At 46.0% G+C, this 27,921-nt stretch overlaps 1 protein-coding gene across 2 annotated transcripts in view; it reads left to right on the plus strand.

The window, feature by feature from the left end:
• The window catches only part of Ipo9 (importin 9), a 48,577-nt gene extending 32,198 nt beyond the window's left edge, over nucleotides 1–16,379 (plus strand). Inside the window, exons 14-24 of one of the 2 annotated variants that reach the window (XM_005375192.2) lie at nucleotides 952–1,111; nucleotides 5,895–6,121; nucleotides 7,908–8,056; nucleotides 8,520–8,648; nucleotides 9,438–9,713; nucleotides 9,987–10,153; nucleotides 11,186–11,319; nucleotides 12,075–12,197; nucleotides 12,572–12,676; nucleotides 12,891–12,967; nucleotides 13,385–16,379. In XM_005375192.2, the coding sequence (XP_005375249.1) occupies nucleotides 952–1,111; nucleotides 5,895–6,121; nucleotides 7,908–8,056; nucleotides 8,520–8,648; nucleotides 9,438–9,713; nucleotides 9,987–10,153; nucleotides 11,186–11,319; nucleotides 12,075–12,197; nucleotides 12,572–12,676; nucleotides 12,891–12,967; nucleotides 13,385–13,495 (1,658 nt within the window). In that variant the 3' untranslated portion in view covers nucleotides 13,496–16,379. The remainder of the gene's footprint in view (nucleotides 1–951; nucleotides 1,112–5,894; nucleotides 6,122–7,907; nucleotides 8,057–8,519; nucleotides 8,649–9,437; nucleotides 9,714–9,986; nucleotides 10,154–11,185; nucleotides 11,320–12,074; nucleotides 12,198–12,571; nucleotides 12,677–12,890; nucleotides 12,968–13,384) is intronic. The other variant, XM_005375193.1, reaches the window with a different exon arrangement.
• The last annotated feature ends 11,542 nt before the right edge of the window (nucleotides 16,380–27,921 follow it).

A 27,921-nucleotide genomic window follows, 5' to 3' on the forward strand; every position in this document is an offset into this window, starting at 1 on the left:
TGATTAAGTTTCGTCTCCTCAAGCAGCTTATTATAGACAGGAAATAGTAATCCTTAAACCATGACTGGAATACCAAACTACACAGCATGTAAAATGCTAAACACAGAATTATAGTGGCTCAGAGATGGGATTACTTTGCTGTGAGAGATTAGTTAGGTGACAAAGAAGGGAATATGTTGGCTTGTGATATACACAAAGCATGAGCTGGCAAAGCAACATATGAGTTGCTGGGGAGGAGTATGTACTTGAGTTAAGAATGCGTAAAAGGCCAGGCTTAGTGGTTCATGCCTGTAATCCCAGCACTCAGGAGGCTGAGGCAGGAGGATAGTGTGTTTGAGGCCAACCTGGGCTACATAGTGAATTCAGGGCAAGCCTGAACTATGTAGCTAGACCCTGTCTCAAAAAAAAAAAAAAAAAACAAGAATGCATAAAGAGAAATCATAAGTAATGGCAGAGTCACTAGGGAGTCAATTTTAGGAAGCCTTGAGTGCCATGCTGACCAAGGTAGTCTTACTTGATGGACTGTAAAATTCTTTGGCAGATTATAAATAGGAGAATGGCATGATCAGAACTCTAGTTTATAATGTTCTAGCAATGACCCAAGAATAGGCAGAAAATAGCAATGGTGAAGATATGACAAAGACTAACCTAGTAGTACAAGTAAGGAATGATGAGAGCTGGGGCTGAAAACTGGGTTGGTAAAATCTCTAGTTTCCAAACAATCAAGATCTGCTTTGCCAATAGACAGAAGTGAAACTGGGAAAATGATTCTGTACCAGAGATCACACATTTGCTTTTACCTTACAGATCATGCTTTTCTCTCAAATGATTTGTATATATTATGTAGCATCCAATTACTTGTGAACCTTGAAGGAGTGGAGATAGGAGGCAGAAAGGGTATGTGACAGAGCTTTCATCATCCAACCTATAATTCCTCTGTCTTTCTCCCAGTGTCTCCTTTCCTCTTGGGTCGGGCACTTTGGGCTGCCAGTCGGTTCACTGTTGCTATGTCCCCTGAACTGATCCAGCAGTTCCTACAGGCAACAGTTAGTGGTCTTCATGAGACACAACCCCCATCAGTTCGAATTTCTGCGGTGAGAGCCATCTGGGGGTGAGTATGCTACTCTAGGGTGATAAGAATTACTTTGAGAGCATTCAAGCCATACAGAAAACAGATATTCGCTCTTCGTCTCCCCTTGAGATTAAGGAGGATGAACTCTCTCAGGGGGAAATGAGACAAGAAGTGCCTGACTCTCTCATTTTTTCCTGTGCTGGCTGGAAGCACAGCTTGGCTGGGTGCACCTTTTCTCATCACCTCCCTTTGCTTCCTCTCAGCATCTCCCAGTGGACAAGGACAGCTTGCTTCGGTGTCCTTCCTGGTCATCCAGCTGCCACTGTGAACTCCCACATGAGTGCAGTCAGTCACCATAGTGCCCCTCTACTGCTAACACTTCAGACACTACTGTTGCCTTTTTGAGGAACGGAGGGGGCACCCTGGCTTGGCTAAGATTCCCTCCTTTCTAACCTGCCCCTCAGACACAGGCTTGCAGCTGCTACCTAAGTACACTCCCCAGCCACTCCTCAGGTTTTAGTCTAGGAGGGCTTCTTCCTGTGTATGGACCCCTGTGGCACAACACAGGCCCTGTTAAAATAAAGATTCGCTTTGGTGATCCTGTGCCAAAAAAGAATTACTCTGAGAGAAACCCAGGATAGACAGCCCAAACCGTGGTTGTCCACTATATTGTGTTGGCTGGAGATTTCTCCCCTTTAAGATGCATGCTAGAAAGAGGGGTGGGGGGAGGTAGATTGGTAACACGGTTTTTACTAGTCCAGAAGATGCCCTGTTCCCTTTTGCTCCTCGTTCCCTTTAAATCCATTTCATCTCTAGAACCATGTAGGCCAGTTTCTTGTATTTCAAAGGTGAAAACCCTGAGGCTTTGAGAGAAATAAATCACCTGTGTAAAATTAACAGTTGGTAGAAGTAGGGTCCAAGCCATAGGATTGTGTTGATGGATTGCCTCTGTACGAGAAACTGAATTTGGGAGAATATGGCCTAGAAACACAGCTTTTTTCTTTTTCCTAGTTTTATCTCTTTTCACAGGTTATGCTTTAGAGGTGCAGTGGTCATTTATTTATATTCCAGAGGGGAACACTGATGTTTTAAAGAATATTTTCAGGTCCAAACTTAAGCATCTCAGTTGAATCCTAAACAGTGCCAGCACACAGTTCATACTCCACTTGCCTGTGCTCCCTTACCTTTTGAGGTAGAGACTGAGATGCCAAACCCTGTTACACATTTGTCTTCAGAAAGCATTGAGTACCTGCTAGTCTGTCTCTATTGTTAATTAAATGCTTACTGTTATGGCCATGAACAGAAGCCCATCTTTTTCTGTACAATTTAGGTAAAGTAGATCATTGGCTCTAAAATAATGTAAAAAATACTTTTGTGTTAAGAGACAAAATACTCTGTTGCCACTCTGCATATCTCAGAGGCCTACCCAAGTTAGAACATGAATATTAAGGATTTTTCTAGGCCAGTAGTGACTGCCTGTGTCACTTTGGGCCTTTGTAAAACTTGATTTCATTTATATGCATTAATTTTTTCTTTCGTGCTGCTGAGCTATATCCCTGGGCCTGTATTAATTATTTCTTTTTTTTTTTTTTTTAAGCTTTTTAAATTTTTGGTGGTGAGGACTGAATGCAGAGCTTCCTGCTTGCTAGACAAATGTTTTACCACTGAACTAAATCCCCAACCCCTAATTATTTCTTAAGGTACCTCAGTTCATGAACACTTTTGTTTGAGAATAGTTTAGTTCGCAAACAGAAGCATTTGGCAAAATTTTGTTTTTGTTTGTGAACTGTGCATCAGGAGATGAACACAGCTGTGACCATCTTTCCCACACGAACACAAACGTTGCCATCTTTTCCAGAATCATGGAATGAATTTAAGTTCATGAACCAAGATACCACTGTATTAAAAAAAGAAAAATGTAAATGTCCCTTGTGGTGTCAGTATACGATTAAAAGCATTTTCCAACTAATAAGAACCAAACCATTCAAATTCATGTGTACCTCACTGGAAACTACACATTAATGGGCCAACGGTAGAACCAGGTAATAAATTTAAAAACAGATATGAATGAATGATAGAGATGTACCTACTTTGTATTGTGATTTTTCTTAGAAATCTTCAAAGTTGCAAGCTGAAAGAGGAGCTTGGTATGAATGTGAAAGTACATAGGGTAAAATTAGCCCATTACCTTCCAGAGTGTTTTAGACAAGCAGCAGTACCTGTCAAGCATCCGTGTTTACACTGATTCTCTCCAGAGATTAGAATCCAAGGAAATTTCATACTTTATGTACTTATATATTTAAGATGTTTGTTGATAAGTTTACATTAGTTTTATAATCAGAAGATAATACATGAAAAAAGCTTTTTTATTTTTAATCATTAACATATATCTCTCACTGACTATACGGACAGTGGTTTAATGGTTTTCCCCAAAGCTGTAACATCTCTGAAAAGTGACAAAAGTTGTGCATATGTGTGCCAAGTAAATAGAAACGCAGACATGTTTGCAGGATTTTACATACATTATAGACACTGAATCCTGTGAGGCCTCTCTGTGGATCCCAGGTTAGGAACTGTCCTATGAAGAGATGCTTTCTTCACAGCCATGATTCTCTATTTGGTCATTTTCCGATTTAGTTTTCCAGCCAATTGCAGTCTGGCTTATGTATTTATCATATTACTGAAATGTCTTTCTAATATTTCTAGCACTCTTTTAATGGTCATCTCACCACTCTCGCTTTTTTCTTTTGCTCCAGCTTTATTCTTCTGTGTCATAGTTTGTCATTGTAAACTGCCTTAAATAAATTTTGAAACAAGATATTTATTGACAAATAATTATATCTATGTCATTTTTCAAATTGTATCTATGCTAGACTTTTTCCTGAGGTCCAAACTAATATGCCCACTGTTTATTAGGATAATTATGCATATTAAAATAGACTGCTTATAAGTACCTAAAAATCAATACATTGACTACAGAGCTTACTATTTACAGTCTCCTAGCTTATCCTGCCTACCCCTTACTTTAGTAAGGGTAGGAATCTTGAACTTAAAGGTAGAAGTCTTATATTCCCTGTTTATTAATAGAGATCCCAGTTCTTTGCCTTTTAGATCTTGGTTCCTTAGCCTCTCGTCTCTTTGACTGCTACTACACTAGACTGTATCCTCAACTTTTCTTGCCTGGATTATTTCAGCAGCTTCCTAATCTCCACCTCCAGCCTGAAACTGACAAGCTATGTTCTTGAGCTGCCAAAGCACTATTTCAAAAATGGAAACCTGATACTGCACTTGTAGTAAAAATCCTTCATGGCTCTTTAAGCTGAGATTCAGGTACCTCAGAAGAAAGTCATATTATGCCAGGTGGTCCAAGAAGCCACAAGAAAAATATATAGTCTTCTTGGAGTATCTCTTTTCCTTGAAGACTTCAAGATAGGATAAAGACTTCCAAAATAATGCCTAAATTCATGTTAACATGGCCTATAAGATCTAGTATTGGGGCCAGGAATATAGCTCAGTGGAACCACACTTAACCTGGCAAGCATGAAGTCCCAACTTCAATTCCCAGTACCACAAAAAAAAAAAAAAAAAAGATCTAGTGTTACCTGGACAGATGACCTAAACTCTTTAATCTATCAGACTATAAAGTTTAAAATTCATTAGAGGAGCAAATAACTGTAACCCTTTAAATTTAGGGGTAGAGGGTGGCTGTGGTATAGCTGAGTACCGTGCTAGTAGAGAGACGGACTGAAAACTACATCCAGGGAGTTGGGAGCAGACCGAAACCTGATGCCACATCACTTTTCAGGAGAAGTTAGGCCTGAGCACGGTGGTAGTGACAATCAAAAGTCAGGCGTAAGGATGTACACCTATAATCCTAGTACTCTGGAGGTTGAGTTAGAAAGGTAGCAAGTTTAAGGCCAGAGGTGCATAGCAAGACCCTATCTCTACAAAAAAAGGTGTGATATACCAACAATCAAAAAGTCTACAGCCAAATCTGAGATCAAAACGCTCCATTTCTTTGGTCTTTGGGAAGCTAACAGCTATGACAAAAAATATAACCATAAAACACTTAAAATTGAATCATTAATTTAAAAAGCAGAGTCATGTTTCTGTGCAAGGTCTTTTAACATATAGAAACAATGTTGCCATTCTAAAAATAAACAAAAGTGAAGATTTAGATATATACTTGTGCTGGGCATGATGGTGCATGCCTGTAATCTCAACACTTGGGAGGCTGAGGCAAAAAGATCACAAGTTTGAGGCCAGCTTGAGCTACAGTGAGTTCAAAGCCAGCCTGAATTATATAGCAAGACCCTACTTCAAAAAAAATTAGTCTCATTAAATAACAATTGTGTTAAAAAGGTGTTAAAACACTGTAACTGTTTAGTAAATTGTGGGACTGTGAATCCAGCATGTAGGAATGTGACTAAAGCAATAGTCTGAGGAGTCAGAAAGCGTTTAGTTTAATATCTTAATAGTTTTCATTTAATGACATGACTGGGTATACTTAAAAACAGAGGGAGGAAATTTTAAAGGAAATAGCAAATGTGCTTGGGATGTAGCTCAGTGGGAGAATGTGTGCTTAGCTGTGCAAGAACCTGGATCCTGTGCTTTGTATGGGGAAAAAAAAGTGAAAAGAAGAACTTAAAAATAAATGCTGTTGAGATTTATGTAACATGCTACATAAAGATGGAAAAACATATCTGACTCTAGAAAGTAGCTTTAGGAAGCTGTGTCTATAAATACTATAATAGGTAAGATTGGAAATGCCAGGAATTGAGAATTCTACTTATGAGTAATTCTTGCTTGTCTCTCTGTCTAGTTACTGTGATCAGCTGAAAGTCTCAGAGAGTACCCACGTGCTTCAGCCCTTCCTCCCCAGCATCCTTGATGGCTTAATTCACCTAGCAGCCCAGTTCAGCTCAGAGGTCCTCAACCTGGTGATGGAGACCCTATGCATCGTTTGTACAGTAGACCCAGAGTTCACAGCAAGCATGGAAAGCAAAATCTGCCCCTTCACCATTGCCATTTTCCTAAAGTACAGTAATGGTATGCCATTAGGGAGGGTGTGCTGATGAGGGACACTATGAAAATATGGTAAATTAGGTGAAAGTTTCCCTAGGGCCTGATGGTCTTAAATATCACAAAACAAAACAAAACAAAACAAAACAAAACAAAACAAAATGTGGCTTTCAGTTAGCAAAGAGTAGAGTTGTGCTGCTGGGTATGGTCAAACATGTGCCTATAATCCCAGCACTTGGGAGGCTAAGGCAAGAGGATCACTGTAAGTGTGAGGCCAGCCTGGGCTTCAAAGTGAGTTCAAGGCCAGCCTGAACTGCATAGCGAAATCCTGTCTCAAAAAGTAAAAAAAAAAAAAAGAAAAAATTGTCTTGGAGATCTTCCCATATTGCATGCTTGGATATATTATTCTTTCCAACCATCACATAATCTATAAAAGTTCTGTATCATCATTTATCCATTCTATAAATAGGCAGCTAGAGTTTTCTCTATTACAAATAATGCTGCATTGATTTTATATATATATATATATATATATATATATATATATATATAAATACATTTTTCATACTAAATAGAGAATGTTTTTATTATCTGGGTCAGTGATGGTGAACCTTTTAGAGCTTTCAGTGATAAAAGCAGCCCACTGCAACATACATGCCATAGGTTCACCACCACTGATCTAGGTAAAGAAGGTCAAGCTAAAGTTCTACTTTTTCATAAGGGTCTGCTTTTTTTTTTTGAGACAGGTCTTGCTATGTAGTTCAGGCTGGCCCTGAACTCACTATGCAACTGAGGCTGACCTCCAACTCATGGTGATCCTCCTACCTCAGCCTCCTGAGTACTGGGATTGTGCACTCCTATAATACTGGCTGGCACCTGGCTAACATAAGGTTCTGCTTTATAAAGAGAAATTTATTTTTGCTCCAGAAATGGCTTTGGGAGTTCTGTCTGGTGAACTACCTCCTAAGAAATATGTGTGATTTCTCCTCAATACACAACTTTTGGGGGGAAAATACATTTTGGCAGTTTTTGAAACTCATATCTTCTTAATACAAATATCAGGGACTGGGGATATAGCTTAATAGTAGAGCACTTCCCTAGCATAAGCAAGGCCCTGGATTTAATCTCCAGTACCACATAGGCACGCATGCACCCACACTACACAGAGTAGTAGGAAACACCCCCCACCCAGGCATTTGGTTTCACAATCAATCCTGGTTTCACAACAAAATCCTTAAAGATTTGCCTCCAGAGAAAAAATTTAGCCAGGCATGGTGGCAGGTCTATAATCTCAGCAACCTCAGAGGCTTAAGTAGGAGAATCAGAAGTTCAAGCCCCAGCCTGGACAACTTGGTGACTTAGCAAAACCCTATTTCAGAATAAAAAAAGGGCCGTGGATGTAGTTCAGAGCAAAGGCCCAGTCCCCAGAACTACCCCAGAAGAGGCAAGTTTTGTTTTTAGGGATAGCTATTAATGACTAGTCCTTATCTTAATGAAAGTATGTACACTGCACTGGCCATGGTGGTTCGCTGTAATCCCAGCACTGAAGAGGCTGAGACAGGAGGATCCGGGCCAGCATGGAGCACAGAATGAAGATCCTATCTCAAAGAAAAGTAAAAGTAAAAAAAAAATGTACTGTGTTTCTTGGTATCTGTCCTGTTCTCTCAGGTTATGCATATACCCCCATTAGGTCCCAAATATGTGATACATAATCAGAGAAAAAGTTAGATTAGGACCAAACAGTAAGCATTATTAAAGCAGAATTAGACATAGACCATCAAACGGGGATTCTGTGTTGCCTTCTGCACTTCAGATCCTGTTGTGGCTTCGTTGGCTCAGGACATCTTCAAGGAGCTGTCTCAGATCGAAGCCTGTCAGGGCCCAATGCAGATGAGGCTGATTCCTACTCTGGTCAGCATAATGCAGGCCCCAGCAGACAAGATCCCTGCAGGCCTCTGTGCGGTGAGTGGACACAGGCTTGTGTATGCCAGAGATCTGTGAGTGCCACCTACGGGTCCCGCATAGCTGACGGGAAGCTAGTAATAGCATTGGAGATGCATGGAGTAGAGCAATTATACTTGAATACTTGCCCATAAGAGCAGTGGGTGCTTTTCTGAGGCTTTAAGAAAGATGGCTCTTCTAATTCAAAAATTGCACTCATGAATCGACTATAGTTCCACCATTACACAGCAGCACTAAGTGTCACCTGGCTGTGCAATCCACTGCAATGTACTCTCCCTCCCTGCCACCCCTGTGGCTAATGAAAAGATAAACTACTGTTTGTTTCTTTTCTATGGACACTTGCCTTTCATTGATGAACCTTCTCTGGGTTGCTGTGGTATATCTGTCTGCCTATAAGTGTCATGGTTGTTGGGCATGTCCTAACCCAGAGGCAGTTCTGACTCCTCTTTCTTCTCTCCTGCAGACAGCTATTGATATCCTGACCACAGTAGTGCGGAATACAAAGCCTCCCCTTTCCCAGCTCCTCATCTGCCAAGCTTTTCCTGCTGTGGCGCAGTGCACCCTTCACACAGATGATAATGCCACTATGCAGGTATCTAAGACATGGAGACCACAGGCTTAGAGTAAGCTGAGGAATCTGATATGCTTTCATGCTTTTCTCTCAGTTCCGTATTTACCCAGAGGACCCTGGAAGAGTTGAGGCTACAGAAGCCAAACATTCTATACTTTAGGTGCATTATAACCTTAAGGAATACAGATACCAGGCATTCTGGCCATCTGTATCTGAGTATTGGTAACACAGAAGAGATTACAAATATCTAAACTTGGGCCCTGAAGAATTTCTGAATATTTCTCCTATTGATAAAGTCAGCCAAGTGATAAGCCTCTGGAGAGGTGAACATTTTTCTCTTCCTTGAGTGTGTTGGTTACTTTTTCAGGACTTTACTACTCTAATTGATTCAAAAGATTTTAGGACGTTGCCAGTGGATATTGGTTAGCTTGGAAATCCCTAGGCAAACTGGTTTGTGTAAAGTCTGTTTTTATTCCTATAAAAACCTGTAGTACCCCCAATTACTGCTCTATTTGAGAAATGTTTCAGTACCAGGGGTTAATCTTTATAGTTAAAGCTCAGTTTACTTGACCATTGTCCCCTATGATCAGAAATATACATTTTTTAAATAACTGGGTAGAGGGTGAACTGTGTGATACATGTCTGTGTCTACAACGGTAGATACCTGACTGAGTGGAATGAGCCCACCGCAAACCCCAGAGGCTCTTAGGAGGCATTAGGCCTCTGACTAATATTTCCCCATAAAGGCTGAGGGCCTCGTGGCAGCTGTCTCCTCGTTGCTAATCTTGCTTGCCCCCTCTGTCTCCCCAGAATGGTGGAGAGTGTTTGCGAGCCTATGTATCAGTGACACTGGAGCAGGTAGCCCAGTGGCATGATGAGCAAGGCCACAATGGACTGTGGTATGTGATGCAAGTGGTGAGCCAGCTCCTAGACCCCCGCACCTCGGAGTTCACTGCAGCCTTTGTGGGTCGCCTCGTCTCCACCCTCATCTCCAAGGCAGGGCGGGAGCTTGGGGAGAATCTGGATCAGATTCTTCGTGCCATCCTCAGTAAGATGCAGCAGGCAGAGACTCTCAGTGTTATGCAGGTAAGGAAGGTGGATGTTCCCACACCCTGGATGGTAGAGATGCAGATTAGTATTTGGGCCTTGATTTGGTTTATCCTCTCACTGTCTTTATTGAAGTTCAGTAAAATTGGACCTCTCCTGGCCCCAGGAACATGGACAAGGAAATCTCCACGTTCTCTTGGCCTGTCCTTACAGTGCATAGTCTGTTTCTTCACTGATGCGCCTTTCCCTTTTATCTCCTGTGTCTGTGAAATTAATTGCCCTGAAGCAGATGTCCTGCTTGTTATCTCCTAGTCTCTGATCATGGTGTTTGCTCATCTGGTACACACTCAGCTGGAACCTCTCTTGGAGTTCCTTTGTAGCCTCCCAGGACCTACTGGCAAACCTGCCCTGGAGTTTGTGATGGCTGAGTGGACAAGCCGACAGCATCTATTTTATGGACAATATGAAGGCAAAGTCAGGTAGGGCCCTATTTTTCTTCTCTGAGCATTCATTCTTCCCCTGCCCCTGCTTGCATTTTTTTCCATCCCTGGCTTAGATTGTTAATTTTTGTTTGAGTATCAAACTACCCCTTCTAGTTTCTTTTCTCTTTCTTGCTAATTTGCATGTTTGAATGCCTCCCAGCAGTGGGGTCACAGTCATGTGTCACCACACATAGCTTGAATGGCTACCATCTTGAAATCCTCAAAAGATAATCAACACGATAGTCCATATATTTCTGATGTCTGCTGGCTGAGAGTCTTTCTGCCGCAGACCCCGTCCGGCTAAGTACCGCTAGTAGCTCACTCTCTTTTATAAAGCCAGGCCTTCTAACTTTCTGGCCTAGACTCACCACCCTTTGCACTCTACAGCATGGCCATCTGTTGTAATGCTTACCCCCTCTAGCTTTGCTTTAACAAGAGCCGATCTGTCCTACTCACTTGCCCATTGCTGAGGCATGAAACCTGACACCTGCAGTTCAGTGGAGGAAAGGTTTATTTTGGCTCCCAGTCTTTAGAGATTTCAGTCAGTAGTCACCTGGCTCTCAGGCGGAAATGGCGTGGTAGAAGGGCCTGGGCAGAGGAAAACTGTTTATGGTGGCCAGGAAGCAGGGAGGGAAGGGAGGAGCGGGGAGGGAGATAAACCCTTCCAGTCACCCCCCTGCCCTGCCTCTTCCAGGCCCCAACCCCCCAACAGCACACTCACCACTGAACTAATCAGTGGATGGAGCCACCCTGGAGTACGGCGCCCCCATCTAACCTGCCTCCAAAAGCCCCCACTTTAGGCACATGAGAATGTGTAGGGGCAGTCTAGATCTAAACTGTAACAAGACCTCATTTAGACCATCTCGTGAATTCTAAAGTTATTTTCAACTAAACTCAGTTATCTCTTCTAATTAGTTATAAATGGAACTTGTACACTCAAAGAAAGCATCTTAGGGGATAATGGCTGATTTCCTTTGCGTGAAGTCTAGATGGGTAGCTGATTGACCTTTTCTGGCTCTTCCTTGCCAGCTCTGTGGCACTGTGTAAACTACTCCAGCATGGCATCAATGCAGATGACAAACGGTTGCAGGATATCCGTGTGAAAGGAGAAGAGATCTACAACATGGATGAGGGCATCCGCACCCGCTCGAAATCAGCCAAAAGTGGGTGATGCTGCCATCCATCCATTCCTTGTAGGGGATAAGATACCTAGGGTGAAGGGTAGGGATGTACTGTGATCTCTGTTTTTAAAACATGTTAGTGTTGGGCATGGTGGTGCATGCTTATAATCCCAGCCCTCTGGGAGGCTGATATAGGACAATCACAAGTTCCAGCCCAGCCTGGGCAACTTAACAACTTAGCACAACCCCATCTCAAAAGAATTTTTAAAAGTGCTGGGGATACCATCACCAAAAAGGTGAGTGGGAGTGGATTTGATAAAGAAGCAGCAGAAAACTAGGTAAACAATGGATCAGAACATATATCCATCCTGTTGAAAATTATCAAAAATGGTTTCTAGCACCAAGGATCTCCAGCTTCCAACTTGATTTTGGGGTCATAATACCCATATTGACAGTGTCGTTAGCAGATAGCCTATGGCTATAGTGATTTGTGGCAGAGATGCTGTCTTTTAACTGTGGTTCTACATTAAACAATGATATTTCTCAAACTGCAAGTCATGGGGGCTAGAGAACTCTGCTCTGCAGTTACTTGGTTTTAGAGTTTGGTTACTGCTTCTAAACTATCATAACACCAGGCAGAATAAAGTCACTTAACTTGAATAAATCATTCTTTGGTCGCCAAATATAGTCAGGGAGAGTGGAAAGCACCTGAGAAATGGTGAACTCTGGTGAGTGGCACTGCAGGAGGGACAAGAGCCCAGTGACAGTCTAACCTGAAGCCCCTCCTTCCTTCCCAGACCCAGAGCGCTGGACAAACATTCCTCTGCTGGTCAAGATCCTAAAGCTGATTATCAATGAGCTCTCCAATGTCATGGAAGCCAATGCCGCTCGCCAGACCACTCCTGCAGAGTGGAGTCAAGGTGCACCAGGCCTTCACTCCCAGAAGACTTTTAACTTGACAGATGAAGTTACAAATTATCAATTTGTTTTTTTGTCATTGACTTAAAAAGAAAAAAACACCTAGTGAATGACTATCTGTGACTATACTGTTGGGTCTACCTTATAAAATCAGAGGCTTGGGGTGGTGGGCAGGGAGAAGGCGAGCTACTGTGGCCTTTCCTTTTTAGAAGATCTGGTTCTTACATTCAGACTTACTAGGAGGGTTTGGCCATCCCCGGTTCTCTCCCACCTCTTCTGCATGGCAGAAACTCCTGGGCCTATCTGTTCTGGCCTGTTTGAATGTGGGAAGGGAAAATGCATGGATATACTTTAGCTGCTTTTCATTTCCAAGTAGATGACTCCAATGATATGTGGGAGGACCAAGAGGAGGAAGAGGAGGATGAGGAGGACGGTTTAGCTGGCCAGCTTTTATCTGACATTCTGGCTACAAGTAAATATGGTAAGCAGTTTGAGAAGAGGATAGCCATGGTAAATACATTTTCTCTGTACAGTGATGCCAACAATGGGGTACCCAAGAAAGGGGAGAGGTGGGCCTACAAGGACGTTCCTTGGACTTTGGCCCCTTTTGCCTCAGCCATGCGGTGGTACATCACCACCCAGGGCTGATCACGGGCCTCTGTCCTGACCTGCCCTGTGTTGGCTATGTCTAACAGAGGAGGATTACTACGAGGATGATGAGGAAGATGACCCCGATGCCCTGAAGGATCCTCTCTATCAGATTGATCTGCAGGTGAGGGTGTCCAGAGAAGTCTTGGAAGTGACAGCATCCTAAGCCACGGAAATAGGAATATGGGCATATACCATTTATGGGAGCCTCAGGGGACCCATGCTGAGTGGTCGAGGGTTTTGGGGGAACTGGGACTTTTCGCCTTGTGTTTTATACCAGTGTTATAACCCAGCTTCATGAAGCTATGTTTTGAAGGTCTGCAGGGTGAAAGATGAGATAGAGACTGGGAAATTCTTCAGTTCCCTATAGAATTTGTCCCTGAGTTACACCTAAAGTAGATCCAAGAATTCAAAAACATCCCTCAGGAAGCTGGTATTTGTCTAAAAGCCAGCATTCCCTATACCACTGGTGGTTTTTACCCTGCTGCAGGTGGGTGGCTCTGGGGACCCTCAGTAATGTGACTCTTATTCTTCCCTCTAGGCTTATCTCACAGACTTCCTCTGCCAGTTTGCTCAGCAGCCCTGTTACATCATGTTTTCAGGCCACCTCAATGACAATGAGAGGCGGGTTTTACAGACCATTGGCATCTAAACAGAGGAGCCTTTCCACATTTGCTCCTTCTCTTGGCCTGACCACAAACCATTTTGCAGCCCTCACTGGCCTTGAGATGTACTTTCTTCTCAACCTAGGGTGACTTCCTGCCCCTCAGCCCTTGGCCTCTGCAAGGTGACATGACAACGGCTCAGACCAAGCCTACCAATGGTGTTAACTAGGAATGCTGGAACAAAGAACATTTCTCCACGTCTCCATGAAGATAACCGATCTCTGGAACATTTTTTCTTCCCGGTTCTGCCCCATCTCTGTTCCCAGAGCCCTCTGGTGACCAGTCTAGAAACATTCGTGCCCAGAAGGACTATGTTCATGGATTATTTTGCCCCACCTCAGGACCACAGGAAGTCATGACCATTCATGTTGTGAAGCAGACCTGTCTACTTTCATGGGACATCCGATGTGTTGAGATAGGAATCCCCTTAAGAGATCATCATGCTTTCTGCCCTCACCACTGATGCTTCAGGTACTCAGTAGGAACCAGCGGGAACAGCTAATGCTAACCCTTCCCAGTGACCTCTCCCTGCCTCCTCCTGCAACACTAAGGCTCTCTGTCCAAGGGAGTCATCTTGTTTTTGCTTCATTGCATGACACAACCCCTCCCCAAAACTGTTCCTGTGTATACATGCACACACAAAATAAGCCAGATGGCCGTTTGTTTTTCCTTTTTTAGAAAAAAAGGATTTTTAAAAAAATTCCAACCGACCCAACTATATTTAATTGCCTCTCCCACACATTACCACAGAGTCAAATACTCAAAGATTATCTCCTGTCAGGAATCCTCTAAATTGGTTAAGTTATAGCCCTCACATGTGCAATGCATATTTTTCTAGGACAGTAAAATAATTTACAAATGAATTTAGTCTGCATGGTATAAGGTGTCTCAACACCTCTGCCTTCCAGTCCCTTTTGAAGGCAAGTAAAAATGGAGGAGAAAAAAAAGATTAGGTGGAGCCTATGTGACGTTATAACATGTTTTGGCAGACAGTTCAAAATAATTCTTAACTGGCACTATTCAATCACATATTGAAGGAGTTGTGGATATAGCTTACTGATGGAGTGCTTGCCTAGCATACTCAAGGTTCTGGGTTCAATCCCCATCACTGAAGAAGAGTTTAAGAGCAGTCCTTTAATTGGATTTTAGTCTGTTTTGTATTTATAGGGTAAATGAGGATTTAAAAATTAAGAAGTAAAGCCTACTAATCCCTTTTCATAGTACCTCTATCTGGTGCCCCATATTTAATGGCCACAAAACATTTCTTCAGGGTGATATTCTCATAAAAAGGAAACAGTAATAAAATGAATTTGTGTCTCTTGAGAAGGCCTCACAGTGGGGCATTTACTCTAGAACTTTTATGGAAGCCTAAGGATATTGTTGTCAGTAATGACTTCATGCCACTAGATGTCCCTAGTGTTCAGCCCTAGAATGAGTTGGGAAATCAGTTAGATTATCTTTGAAGAGCCTGAGGGTGTGTGTTTACTGCCAACCAGATTCTGAGGCTAGTACTGCCTCTGTCCCTGCTGCTCCTGCCCCTGGTTGGGAGAGTCACTAAAAGGAGAATGATGATAGTTCTAGCCAAGTGATGCCCAGAAAACCACAATGTGTCTTGGAGACTCACTTCATAGTTGATTTCAAGGGGGCAGTGTCAGTTGGGTTTGGTGGTCGAGGTAGTAGGTCATTCCACAAAGCTAAATTGGCCTTGGATCTTTGGCACAAAAGAGTGGTCTCATGCCAGCAACATCGGACTGCTGAGTTTGAGGTGAGTTGGGACCCAGTGCAGGCTTGGAAAGATGTAGGCCCCTACTGAGCCTGACAGTTAGAAAACATAGTCTGTGTCTAGTGCCAAAAGTGGTCCTACGGTCCTTGGCAAGAGGCTCTTGCCCTACTATCTGCATGCTGATTTCTGAGGAAGGGCTAAGCCTCTTGCTTAAGTAAACTTGAATCGTGAGAAAAGGGTCCTGTTCACTTGGAAAGCCACCCCTGGCTAATAGACACCGCTGTGGTTGAGAATGGAGAGTCTTGAACCCCTTGGTATGCAGGCACTTACTTACGTTTCCAGAGCATTTAACCTTTACAATAGGCGTGCACAGTGGACATTCCCATCCTTTTGAAGAAGAGTTCAGAGAGATTATGTCCAGTGCCAGCAGAAGAAAAGATTTTGGAGGCCAGTGGTATGACAGGAAGTTGAACTCCTGCTCTTCTGTGTGCTATCTTGGCCAAAGAGAACCAGCTTCAGTCTGAAAAGGACAGGACTAACAGGGTAGAGCTCAAGATGAAGAAAAAACCCATGAGGTATAAGATCCTTCAAGTTCCTAGCTAGTCAACAGCAGCTAGACACCAGTAGGTTCCCAGGAGTCGGTTGAGCTCGTCCTGTGGAAAGCCTGAAGGGGAAATGGAGGAAGCACTAGAAGACTGAAAAGCAGATAGAAGGCCAAGAAAAGAAGTTGTTAATTGCAAGTCACTGGGAAGTATGACCTACAACAAATGCCTTAGAAGAAAATAATAAGAATGATGTGAAAAGTAAATCACTGGAGTCACATAGATGCTCATTATGAGCTAAAAAGCAAGTAATAGCAAACCAGCCTTATAGCCTTTAGTTTTGTTAACTAACTTGGAGATGGTTATATCAAAGTGTTAGGAAGGTAGTGAAGTTGGCAACTGACTGCCAGCTAACCAAACTACAAATGAACCCATTGTGGACTGAGGCAGGAGGGTCACAAGTTTGAATCCAGCCTGGGCAGCTTAGCAACTTCGTGAGACCCTATCTTGAAGTTAAAAGGGCTGGGGATATAGTGTAATGCAGAGACCCTGGGGATCCCTAGTATCTACAAAAAAAACTTTTTTAAATAAAGTGGAATGACTTTAGATGATGTGCCCCTGCTCCGGGGCTCTGTTCCTGTCCGTTCTTTCCTTAGGGATAGGTGTGTTCTTTATTCATTCCAAAAAACAGTTGGAAGCCATTTACAAAAGATAGGTATGGGAGAAATGCTAATGAAATTTCTAGATAACAGGCAACCCCTCTGAAAGGGAAGGATGATATTTAGAATTCAAATTTAAGACCCGAACAACTAGAAACGAGCTGAGAATAGAATAGTTGCCTGGCATGTGAAAGGTTCTGGGTTCCTTCCTCAGCATTAGGGAAGAAAAATATGTGGTGGTTTTGGTAAATGAGGATCACAGATTGCTGTGCTCTCACTGAGTGTGTGTTGTGCCAGTAGTACATGTTTATTGTGCCAGGAACGGGTCATGTGTCCGTAAGACTCCAGTGTGGTCTTTGGCTGGGACAGTAGAAACAGGTTGTGGACGTAGTGCTGAGTGTCCTTTTCAGTCTTCGTGCTCAGGCTTCGCTTTGGAAATTTAAGGATCATCCAGTGAAAGACATAGCACACTTCCTCACTTCCGCTAGATAATAAGAAAATTTGGGTTTCTGGCCGCTCTTTCCCATCAGTTTCAGTGAAAGTTACTCTGTGGGACATGTGAGGCTAGTGGTAGATGCTGGAGCGACTTGTTCCCTCCTCGTCTAGTTGGGGATCAGAAGTGAGTGTAGTGAATGGGGGTGTGCTGTGAGAAACACGTGCTGTCTTCAGTTCCACCGGTGCTCACTGGCCGGTAGAAGTCAGTGTTGTGTGGAGAAGGCGACCCTGAACTGAGCACTTTGAGGAACTCACAGTACCACTAACACTTCAGGAGTGGGTAAATGACTGCTGAACACCGCTGGAATGACCTCACTTACAAAGCAGGTCATTCTGCTTCCTCCATTTTACAGATTGATGAAAACAGGCAGCTATCAGTTTTACCTGCCAGAGTGGTACCGCAGTCCAAGCAGCCTGTGCCCACTGCCAGTTCTCTGCATTTGCCAGGCAGAGGAGAACAGAGCTGGCCTTTTCAAAGAAGTATTTAAGGAAAAAAAAAAATCAAGAAATGACTGCATTTTCAGAGCTTAAAAGTGTGTTGCAAGTGTTGAATTGGGCAGGGACTGTAGCTCAGTGGTAGAACACTTGACTAGCAATTCCCAACACTGGGGGAAAGGAGAACAGAGTAGGCTCTACAGGGGCTTCACCAAATATAAAGCTGGAAGAACACGTGAGGGCCAGATAGAGGGTCCTACAAGGCCTGCTTCCTTGAAAGACTGGGGGACTACTTAAGGATTTTAAGCAGCAGTGACGTGAGTGTTTTGATGTCAGTCCCAAAGTGGCTGGAAGGGCAGCTTGGAACCTGGACTGACGAGGAGGAATGCAGCGTGGCGCAGCCAGGTGGAAGAACCCAGAGCCTGGACGGAGGCTGTAGCTGAGGGGGTAGAGTGGAAGAGACGGGTTAGTGAAATACCAGCAAGGCAGAGTCAGTAGGCTTTGTGACTAATGAGTGAGCGCTTTCAGAAGTGACAGCTGTGGGATGAGATGTTTTGCAACAGTGCACATTCCTCACCACCAATACAAGTCCTCAACCTGCGGCTGGACTTGGACTTAGCAGTCATATCTGTTGTGGAAAAGCCCCAGTTCTCTGAGGGCTTCAAACTAGGCTTAACGATCGATACCTTACCAGGATTCTAGTCACAAAGCAGACAAAAGTAATTGCTCATAAAATTCCAAACTTTCTGAATTGTTGACCTTTCTCTGGCAGATGGTACAAGTCAACATCAACCATCCAGCAGGTACCCTCACATTCCAGTGTTTTGAGCGGGTGAGAACAGGGTAGCGTTACTACCTGTGTCTTCAAATCACAGATCACTAAGCTCTCACTTCTGTATGGAATACATGATTTTGTAGCAGCTGTGCTATGGAAGGAAAAGTGCTTGAGGAACTGCTAGACTGACCAGAAGGCCCAGGGAGGCCCTGTAAGTCTTGAACTGTTTTGACGTGCCTTGATTATGTCAGTGGAAAGAGAGGACCCGGGGCAAGTGACATCCCATCTAAGCCTCTGTTTCTTCATCCTTAAAATGGACTGTGCCAACCTCACTGGACTGTAGTTAGAATTAAAACTAACGATGAGAGCGCTCTAGTGGAGAGAATTGTCCCCTCCTACCTGCCGCCTCCAGAGGTGGCAGCTACATTTGGCTCAGTCTCCCTGACTGGATTTGAGTATGACTCAGTTGAGTTTCACAGATGCTACTGCTGCTAAATCAGGGCCTTGGTGAGCTTTTTGGAGGACAGCTTTCTGAGGAAGGGACCAGCCCCGCAGCCCTGCTTGGAGTAGGATCGGAACAGGTGGTGGCCCAGCTGCTGCTTTCCACCTGCTAAGCAGTTTTCCTGTGGTTATCTGTGTGACATGGTAAATCATCGGCATATTAATTTGCTTTCACTACATTTTTCCCTCTCGCTCCAAGGACATAAGTGGATTCTTCAAAGTTCTCTCCTTAGCTGTTTTTCCAGGGTGGCAAGCAGCACAAGGCATTGTGGCTATGATTCTGGACCTGCTGGTGAGCGCTCACATGAACTGAGCTTGAGCCCAGGGTGGAGAAAGGGGGCGAAGAAGATGTGGGGCAGGGGCCTCTGAGGTGTGCACGTGTAAGGACCTTGTCATGACGTGGCAGAGCGCCTTCCATGGGAGGCTATGTGGGGCACACAGGCTTGAACTGCTGGTGTTGTGGAGAGCCAGTGCGGGCCGAGGCTGGGCACGGTGGCTCAAGCATGTAATCCCAGCACTCTGGAAGGCTGAGGCAAGAGGATGGAAAGTTGGAGCCTTGCCTGGGCAACTTAGTGAGACTTTGTCTCAAAATAAAAACCAACTGTGCCTCAGCCCTGAGGTCAGTGTTCAGTAGGAAAAAAGAAGGCCCACCCCCAATGTTACTACACTGTGTGAGACCCCAGGACACATTCATGATCCTGGAAGCGGGAACAAATGATAATAACAGGCCAGATTCCCTACCAGGTAGTCTAGAGGCTCAGTTTATCTAATCCAGTTAAAACTTTTCCTCCAAACCTGTGATTGCAAATCCACACCTGACTTCATGCCCCACACCAGCTCCCTGATCACTGATGGCTCGCTGACAGGAGCCCAGAAGCCAGGTTGGTGCCGGTGCCGTGTGTGACCTTGAGTAAGCTCACTGCCTACTGAGCAGAGGCACAGGATGGGCCAGCACCTCTGCTCACTGTGGCTTAGGGATTCTAGTGGGTCTGACTGAACACCCGTCTATTTCCACGTGAGGAAGCCAAGGCCAGAGGGGGCAGGTGGTTTCGTCCAGCTTGCAGAGCCAGTAAGTGGCAGCACTGGACTCAGACCTAGGTGGTGGTTCAGATATTGGGACTCGAGCCAGACTGCTTAGGTTTGAATCCTGCTCTGCCATTTGCCGGCTGGGTGATTATATTTAAGTTATGCCTGCACTTGGTTTTTGTTTTGTTTCCACTTAAGCCACAGGACCAGTATGTTAATATCTGCTCCATGAAGTGATTGTGAGAATTAAAGTGAATGCAGGCTGGGCATAGTGGCACATGCCTGTAGTCCTGGTACTTTGGAGACTGACACAGGAGGATCACTGAGTTCAAGACCACCCTGGACTACATAGCAAGACCTGTCTCAAAAGTGAATTAAAGTGAATGCAATCAAAGCACTTTGTAGTGTGTCCCCATAATACTAATTTTAGCTGTTGTCTAATCTCATGTTGAATTATGAGCACCTAAACCTGCCTTTACAGAGCTGCTTTTGACAAGAAAGACCCTGTATCATCTGGGTTCAGGGACACATGGCTCTAATCCTAAATATAGGAGGTAGGAGGATCAAAGATTTGAGGCCAGGCGGGCATGGTGGTGCACACCTGTAATCCCAGCACTCGGGAGCCTGAGGCAGCAAGATTTCCACAAGTTCAAGGCAAACCTGAACTGTATAGTGAGAACCTTTTTCCCAAAAAAATTTGGAGGCCAACCTGGGGAATTTAGACCCTGTCTCAAGAAGGTCTGGGGAGGTACCTCAGTGCTAGAACACCTGCCCAGCATACTTGAGGCCCTGGGTTGAATGCCCAGTATTAGAAGGTGGAGGGCCACGGTGGCTTTTCCTCACCTGACCCCCACCCCACATCCTCCAGGGTGTACTTTTAACTTGCTTTTTCCTCTGCCCAAGCTTACTCTGCAAAGCCAGTTTCTCCTTCACTTTTACTTTTTCAGGTAAACTTTGCCACTGCTTAAAAAAAAGAAGCAGGGAGGGCAGGGGAGGAAAGCTGGGGGTAGTGGAGAAAGAGAGACCATGTGTCTCTGCAGCCTCAGCCTTCCCCATCTGTGCTGATGGTTTATACAGCGCGGCTGGAAACACCCCGGGGCCTGCCGAGTACTGCAGCCTGAGGGCCACTAACCCTGCCCGGAGAGGGGACAGGAACAGACAGGGAAAAGCTGTAAACAGAGCCTTCCTCCTCTCTTACCCTCTGTCCCAAAATAACACTTGTCTGCCCCCAGCCTGCCCAGCTGGCAGAGCTGCAGGCTGAGTAAGGGACCATTTAAAGATAACCTGGCCCTCCCAGTCTGGCTTTGGCTGCCTGGGATTGCCGCTGTCCCTGTAGCCACCAGGGTGTACCCAGAAGGGGGCTTCTCACACGTGCTACCCACACCAGCCTGATCATCCCCTGCTGTTTGGAGGCCTGGGAAGGTGAGGAGGGCCTCGCAATGCCCAGGCTGCCAGAGCTCCGCCTGAATGTGCTGGGCACACTACGGATGAGCATTCTGAGCACCCTGCTGTAAAGGTGCTGGCAAACACCCTTGGCAAAAGCACCCCTTCTCAGCAGGAGCTGGGTGGCCGGGAGGCTGGTCCCCACTGTTCTTCACCTACCCTTACCCCCCAGGCCCTGATCAAAAGGACAGGCACAGAACATCCAGTCTTTGCTTGAAAGATTAAAGGTAGACAACAGGAAAAAAATATTCTGGTTAAAGAGAGATACTTGTTTATTCAGCAGCAGTGGGGAGCCTGGAGACCTGGGCTCCTTCAGCCCCAACTCAGCCATGAGGCTGGCCAACCTCCTGATGCTCTCCCGGGCCTTGCTTCCTCAGCTGTGGACTGAAGGGGACTCTGTCCTAACCTCTAGGTTAGGGAGGGACAGCTTAAACCAAACAGGAGAGAACGCAGTGTCCTGATGGAGGAAAGGGATGTGCAATTACCTGTTTGTAGAGCTGGCTGACAGAGACCAGTGAGGAGGAGGGCCAGTAGCCTGGAGGGCCCTTCTGGAGAGACCACTGACTGACCAGGGGCAGGAAGTAGAGAGGAAGGGAGTTTGCCGATCTCAAAAGTAGCACAGCTCAAACCACCACAGACAGAGAGAAGTGGGGGCTGGAGCTTTGCTGGTCAGTCAGCAGGAGGCTGGGGGAGGCGGCTCCGGGGCCGGGAAGGTGAGGAGGGCCTCAGCAATGCCCAGGGTGGCCCTCAGGCTCTGAGATGAGCGTGGAGGGGTTGGAGGACCGACCTCAGCATGGTCATCCGTCCCAGGAGGGACATGACTCAGTAGCGCACTCTATAGCCCCAGGCAAGCCCCACTGGGTCACAGACATGGTCCCAGCCCTTCCCCTCCTCTTTCCCCCGGTTCCAGCTACCCTAGCTATGTTTCCACCCAGATCCTGCTAGAGTTTAAGGCTGGCATCAGAGTTTGCCCAGGTACATGGTGGGCATAGCCAAGCATAGCCCTGAGCATTGCAGACATGTTTAAGGAGAAACAAGTGGTGGCTCCCAAGGGCCTGGGTTTGTTTTTACTATGTTTTGTTTTGTTTTAATAAGGGTCTTACTATATAGGCCAGACTAGCCTTCAAACTGTGATCCTCCTGCTTCAGCCTCCTGAGTGGTAGGAGTATAGGTGTGCACCACCACTCCCAGTGTGGGGTCTGATTTGTAAAGTCACAAAAGCCCAACTTTAAATCTCAGCAGTGTGATCTGAGAGAACTAACTTCTTCCAGCTCAGTTTCCTCATCTGTAAAATAGGAAGAGCTCATTGCAGGGCGAGAGGCTAGTGTTTCCGTGGTGATTATATTCCAGGCACGCTGGGAAAAGCCGCCTACTGGCCAAATCCAGAGTTCGTCCATCTGCTCACAGAACACTTCGCCTGCCTTTCCCACTGGACGGGGAGGGAGGGTGTTCCTGTGGCCCTGGTTGGGAGAGTTAACAGAGCCCCTCCAGGCCTGAGGATTTGGGCAACCTCTTCCTGGGCCCCCGGGCCTCCCCAGTCCTCTCACCAAACCCTTTCCTCACTTCCAGCCCTGTGGCCTCTTTCTGGACTCTCATCCACATCAACGTCTGACGCTGGTTGCCCCTACTCTTCATCCCTGGGCTCCAGAGCACCTGCTCAGAAGTGCCAATTCTCTCTTCCTGTCCTGGTCTTACCAATCACTTATTGCATGCACTGAAAAGCTGGCCTAGAATTTATCAACTATAAGAAAACAAGAAAACTGCAGATGATGTTGGTGAGAGTTAGGTGGCACTGTGAGCTGGAGGTGTTGGGCATAAGCTGTGAGGAGGACTAACTGGAGAAAAGAAAGGCAAACACGCCATTTCACTTTGGTTTTCTAACAGGAAAGACTTGAGGGCTCTTTGTTTATGGCACTGGGGATGGAATCCAGGGCCTCACACATGCTAGGCAAGAGCTCCACCACAGTGCTACAGCCCCAGCCCCTGTTTTACTCTGAGACAGTCCTGCTAACCTACCAGGCTGGCCTCCAACTCGCACTCTGCCTGCCTCGGCCCCACCCCCACCCTGCCCCGTCCCACCCCAGTAGCTGGGATCACAGATGTGAACCACCTTGCCAGAGAGTTCGTTTCCTTGGGGAATAAAAGCTGGTAGCAAGGGAGAAACTTACACCAAAGAAGGGATAATGTAGAGAAAGATCAGATGGGGCCAAGTGCACACTCAGGAGAGTCAGTCTTGAACAGGAGATATGGCGCTTCATCTGAGGGTCACTTAACCAATAACTGATCACCTATGGCTAGAATTAGGTGACACAATCAACAGAGTTGCATGGTTCCTGCCTTCATGGAGCTCATGGTACACAGAAGAGGAGACAGATGTGATGGGCACGTGAGCAGGTAGCAGTAACTGAGAGATGTGTCTCTGTCCCTGAGACTGCGTCCTGTACAAATGGTTTCCTCACCAGCCCACCAGCATGCAGGCACTTCCTGGGCAGGAGCCTGTCCTCTCACGGAGATGTGCTAGAACGCATGCGCTCAGGGTGGAGCTGCTCCCCAAACACCCAAAGTCTGCTGCATCTCCTGTGGGAATAAGAATCCACTATCACCAGAGCTGGGATCTTTTGGAGTAGGAACCACAGAAAAAGACTGAGCCAAATGCAACAAATACACAGGCCAGGCTCTTTGGGGACTCCAGCTTGAGATGCCCAACTTTGGCTGGAGCTGAAGGGAGCCAGAACTGATCAACAGAAAGACCCAACTGTTCTCCCAAGAAAGGGAGAAGAAAACTTTTATTGATTTGTTGAAATGAGCAAAATTTGATAACTTCTCACTGGCCAGGGATATGGTTTCAAAAAAGATGTTTTCCCTCTTGTACAAGATTTGGGCCAGCCAGGCGTGGCAGCGCATGCCTCTAATCCCAACACTTGGGAGGCTGACGCAGGATGATTGCTGTAAATCACTGGGCAGTCAGAGTCAACTGGTCCTAGAGGAGCTGAGTTCCTCTTGCAGCTGCCACCATCATCCTGTACAAATACCATGGCCTTGTGGGATGGCTGAGGCTTTATGACAGGGTTGAAAGACTTTAAGTGTTTGGGTTGTTGCAGCTGCTGAAGGAGAACAAGGGTATCATGTCTTAGTTACTTTTCCCGTTGCTGAGACAAAATACCCAATGCCCAAAGTTAAGGGAGGAAAGGTTTATTTAGCTCACAGTTTGTAGAGGTTTCAGTCCATCATCAGCTGGCTCCAAGGCAGGATGGCCTCTCAAAGGAGAAATAGTTCGTAGCGGGTAGAAGGTAGCAAAGCAACAAGGGATGACCACAGCTCTTTCTGTCCCTTGAATCTTATCCAGGTTACTCAAGAAGGGCAGCATTCACACCCTTAATCCTAGTGCCCTTGATCCTAGCATGTACCATGAACCTGTTCCAGCATCACATACTCTAGATCTAGCTGCCTCTGAAAAAGCCCCACCTATGACCACATGAGGCTTTGGAGGGACATCTAGACATGAGCCATAATGGTATGGGAAAGAAAAAGAGAGAAAAGGGAAAGAAAAAGAAAACACCAATTTCAACAGACAGTATGTATACATGTAGCCCCAAAGCAGCTGGATATGGTGGCAAGAGCTATAGTCTCATCTACTTGGGAGGCTGAGGCAGGAAGATTTCAAGTTCAATGCCAACCCTGGCAATTTAGAAAAACCTTATCTCAAAATTTAAAATATCAAACAATCAACAAATAAAAAGACGTGGGGATGTATCTTAGCACTTACTTAGGATATGCAAAGCTGTGGGTTTAATCCCCAATACCAAAATTTTTTTTAAAAAATCCAAAAAACAACCCAAAAAAGAAGAATGTGACTCAAAAGTTAGGGCAGTCAAAGGAACAGACACAGCATGAAGACAGATGCCAAACCCTCTCATCAGTTCTAGTCACCCATCAGACAACTGCAGGCCCAAGGAAGAGTCAGTACTTTTAGCAGAAGTGGCCTTCAGGTCCCTGAGAAGTAACTTAGACAAAAGTTACCTTTTGGGGGTGAAGGGTACTGGGGATTGACCTCAGAGTCTCACACTGAACTAAAACTCCAGTTCTTTTTCCTTTCCTATTTTGAGACAGGGCCTCACTTTGTTGCCCAGGTTGGCCCCAAACTTTTGGTCCTCCTGCCTCAGCATCCTGTGCCAGAGACCTTCCAATGCCAGTTCCTTGACAAAATCGGGACTGGCAGCGGGTATCTGCAAAGCAGGGACCACATAGGATGCGTGTGCGGCCTCTCCCGCTACTCTCTATTACTCATAGATTTCCAGATAGTCACTGTGCCATTGATAAAGGATGGTTGGGAACCTGAAGGATCAGAACTGGAAGTAGTTAAGGAATCAGAGCCCAGGATGGAAGGCACACCTCCAGGGTTGAAGGGGGAAGTAAAACCCACCACAGAGATTTGCATCAGTCCCCTATCTCCTGTGTGGCAATGTTCGCCCACCGGAACAAGAGGGGAGCGCTGCGCGGGCCTCAGTGCATGATGGGAAAACATTAGGCGAACGCCCTGTGCGTGCTGGACTGGCTCTAGATGGAGATACTGTAAATGTGGGCCCTGTTGTCCAGTAGACAAGTGAACAATTCTATGAAAAATTACATCTAATCAAGAACACCTAGTGATTGATCTTTTTGCTTCCTTTTATGTGCTTTAAAAAAAAAAAGTTGATTTCCCGCTAGGGTTGCAGCGGGACGGTGGGTCAACCATGTCTGAATCTGTAACTAAAATAGAAACCTCATTGCATCTAAGAGTTTCATATGTAATTGCAAAGGTATATAATAAAGCAAAAACCATTTCTCTGGGTCAGAGGAGTCTTGCTCCCTGGCCCACCAGAAGGACCTCTGGTGTCCGTGTTGTTTGTCTCTTCGCCCGTGTCGTTTCCTCCTGCAGGAATCTCCTGGACCTGCTGCGGCCGGACCGCGGCAATCCTGAGTTGCTGTTATCATCACCCACACATCAGAAGTGATGTTTATGGCGAAGCTAGTGGGAAACAATAATGGCTTACCCGGCTGTGACCTCCAAAATTAATGCTCCTTTAAGTCAACCGAGAGCAAGTCAGCTGGTTTCATCTCAGTAACGGTTTTATCATCTTGTGTATACATTCTCCTTTTGTGCTTTTATCAGGCTTTCTCTATGGGTCTGGTGAAAAAGTATGACAGAAAATAAGCACAGAAGCAGAGCAGCAACATGCTATGCTACAAAGGTAACAGTATCCTGTGCCCAGTGGTTTATTTTGTTATCCCCCCATGGTGGCCCTTAACTGTCTCACCCCAGATCTACACTTGGGTCCTCACGGCTGCCTCTCTCATTTACCGACTGTGTTGCCTAGACCAAGTTCTTTACTTTACTAGGGTCTTAGCTTTTCCACTTGTAAAATGAAATTGAAGCTGGGCATGCCAGTGAAGATGACACACATCTGTAAACCAGCACTAGGGAGGCTGAAGCAGGAAGATCAACGTGAATTTGAGGTCAGCCTGGTATACATAGTGAGTTTAAGGCCAGCCTGAACCACATAATGAGACCCTGTCTCAAAAAATAAACAATATTGTTAGTAACATCTAGCAACCTGGGTTAGCTCATGGAGCTGTGTTAGCTAATGAGCTAGGTTTTTTTTTTGTTGTTTGTTTTGAGATAGGTTTGTTGGTACTGGGGTTTGGACTCAGGGCCTTCACATTGAGCTATATTGCCAGCCCTTTATTTTTTATTAGGGCCTCGATGATAAATCACCCAGGCTGGGCTTACAGGCAGGTGTGACCTCACCACCCTCTGAGGAGGTAGATTAGATGTCCAAGGGTGGTAGTCTGGGGATATAGCTCAGAGACACAGCAACTGCCTGGCAAGCGCAAGGTCCTGAGTTCATTTCCCGGTACCAAAAACAAAACAAAACAGATGTCCGAGTGTGGAAGTGCCTTGTGAAGGGTAGGTGGTAAGGGCAAAGGCAAGCCCTGCTGTTTCCCTTGCTTGGGCTGCAGTTCCTGCTGGGGTACCCCTGCCTCAGGGGGCAGAGTCACTGGGGTACTGCACCTGCTTTTGTAAGAGGATGGACCCCCACCTGGAGACACTGGCCCCACCTGTGCTTAGCGGTGGCCTTCCTGTGCTCTTGTGGCTATGGCAGCGATTTCGCAGCCTTGCTCCCTGAAGGAAAAGAATTTCAGTGTGAAGGGTATTTCTCCCGATGGTCCCCAAGTGGCCTGAGCAGCTTGCCATCCCTGCAGGCGAGGCCATGGTACCAGTGCTGTCCGCTCGGGGAAACGGGCCACCCCAGGGACCCGGTGCAGCTGCCAGAGCCCCGGCCTGTGTACACGGCTGCGGACAAAGCCGCTCTGAACTGCTCTCAAAGGGTGCCTGTGTTTCGGAATGGGGGCAGGGCAACTCGCAGCCTCTTCCCCTGCTCTCCTCGGCCCTCCCCTTGCAGGACGTCTGGGGCCGGACACCAGGGCAGAGGAGGTCCCGCACAAGGGAAGGTACGGCCCTGCCCCCACCCCCGGGGTTGGCCCCTGTGCAGGATTTTCGGAGGTGGCACCATGATCAGGGCTCTTAGAGCCTGGGATCATGATTGGGCCCAGGCGGGCCCAGGGCACCGCCTGGCCTCCCAGGCTGCAGTGTCCAGCTGCTCGCTGTGTCCGTGACGGTTCAGACGGGAGGAGCCACCGCGGTGCCAGGGACAGGGAGAGCTGGGCAGTGCCCTGCTGGGTGAGGGGCACCAGGCTCCCGAGCAGGGCGGGGTGGGCGTGCTGGTGGGCCGGCCTTGGGCGGGGCGCGGCGCTGGGGCGGGGCTACGGCGGG

Source organism: Chinchilla lanigera, unplaced genomic scaffold, assembly GCF_000276665.1.
Source record: "Chinchilla lanigera isolate Chin_1 unplaced genomic scaffold, ChiLan1.0 scaffold00005, whole genome shotgun sequence".
Lineage (NCBI taxonomy): Eukaryota > Metazoa > Chordata > Mammalia > Rodentia > Chinchillidae > Chinchilla > Chinchilla lanigera.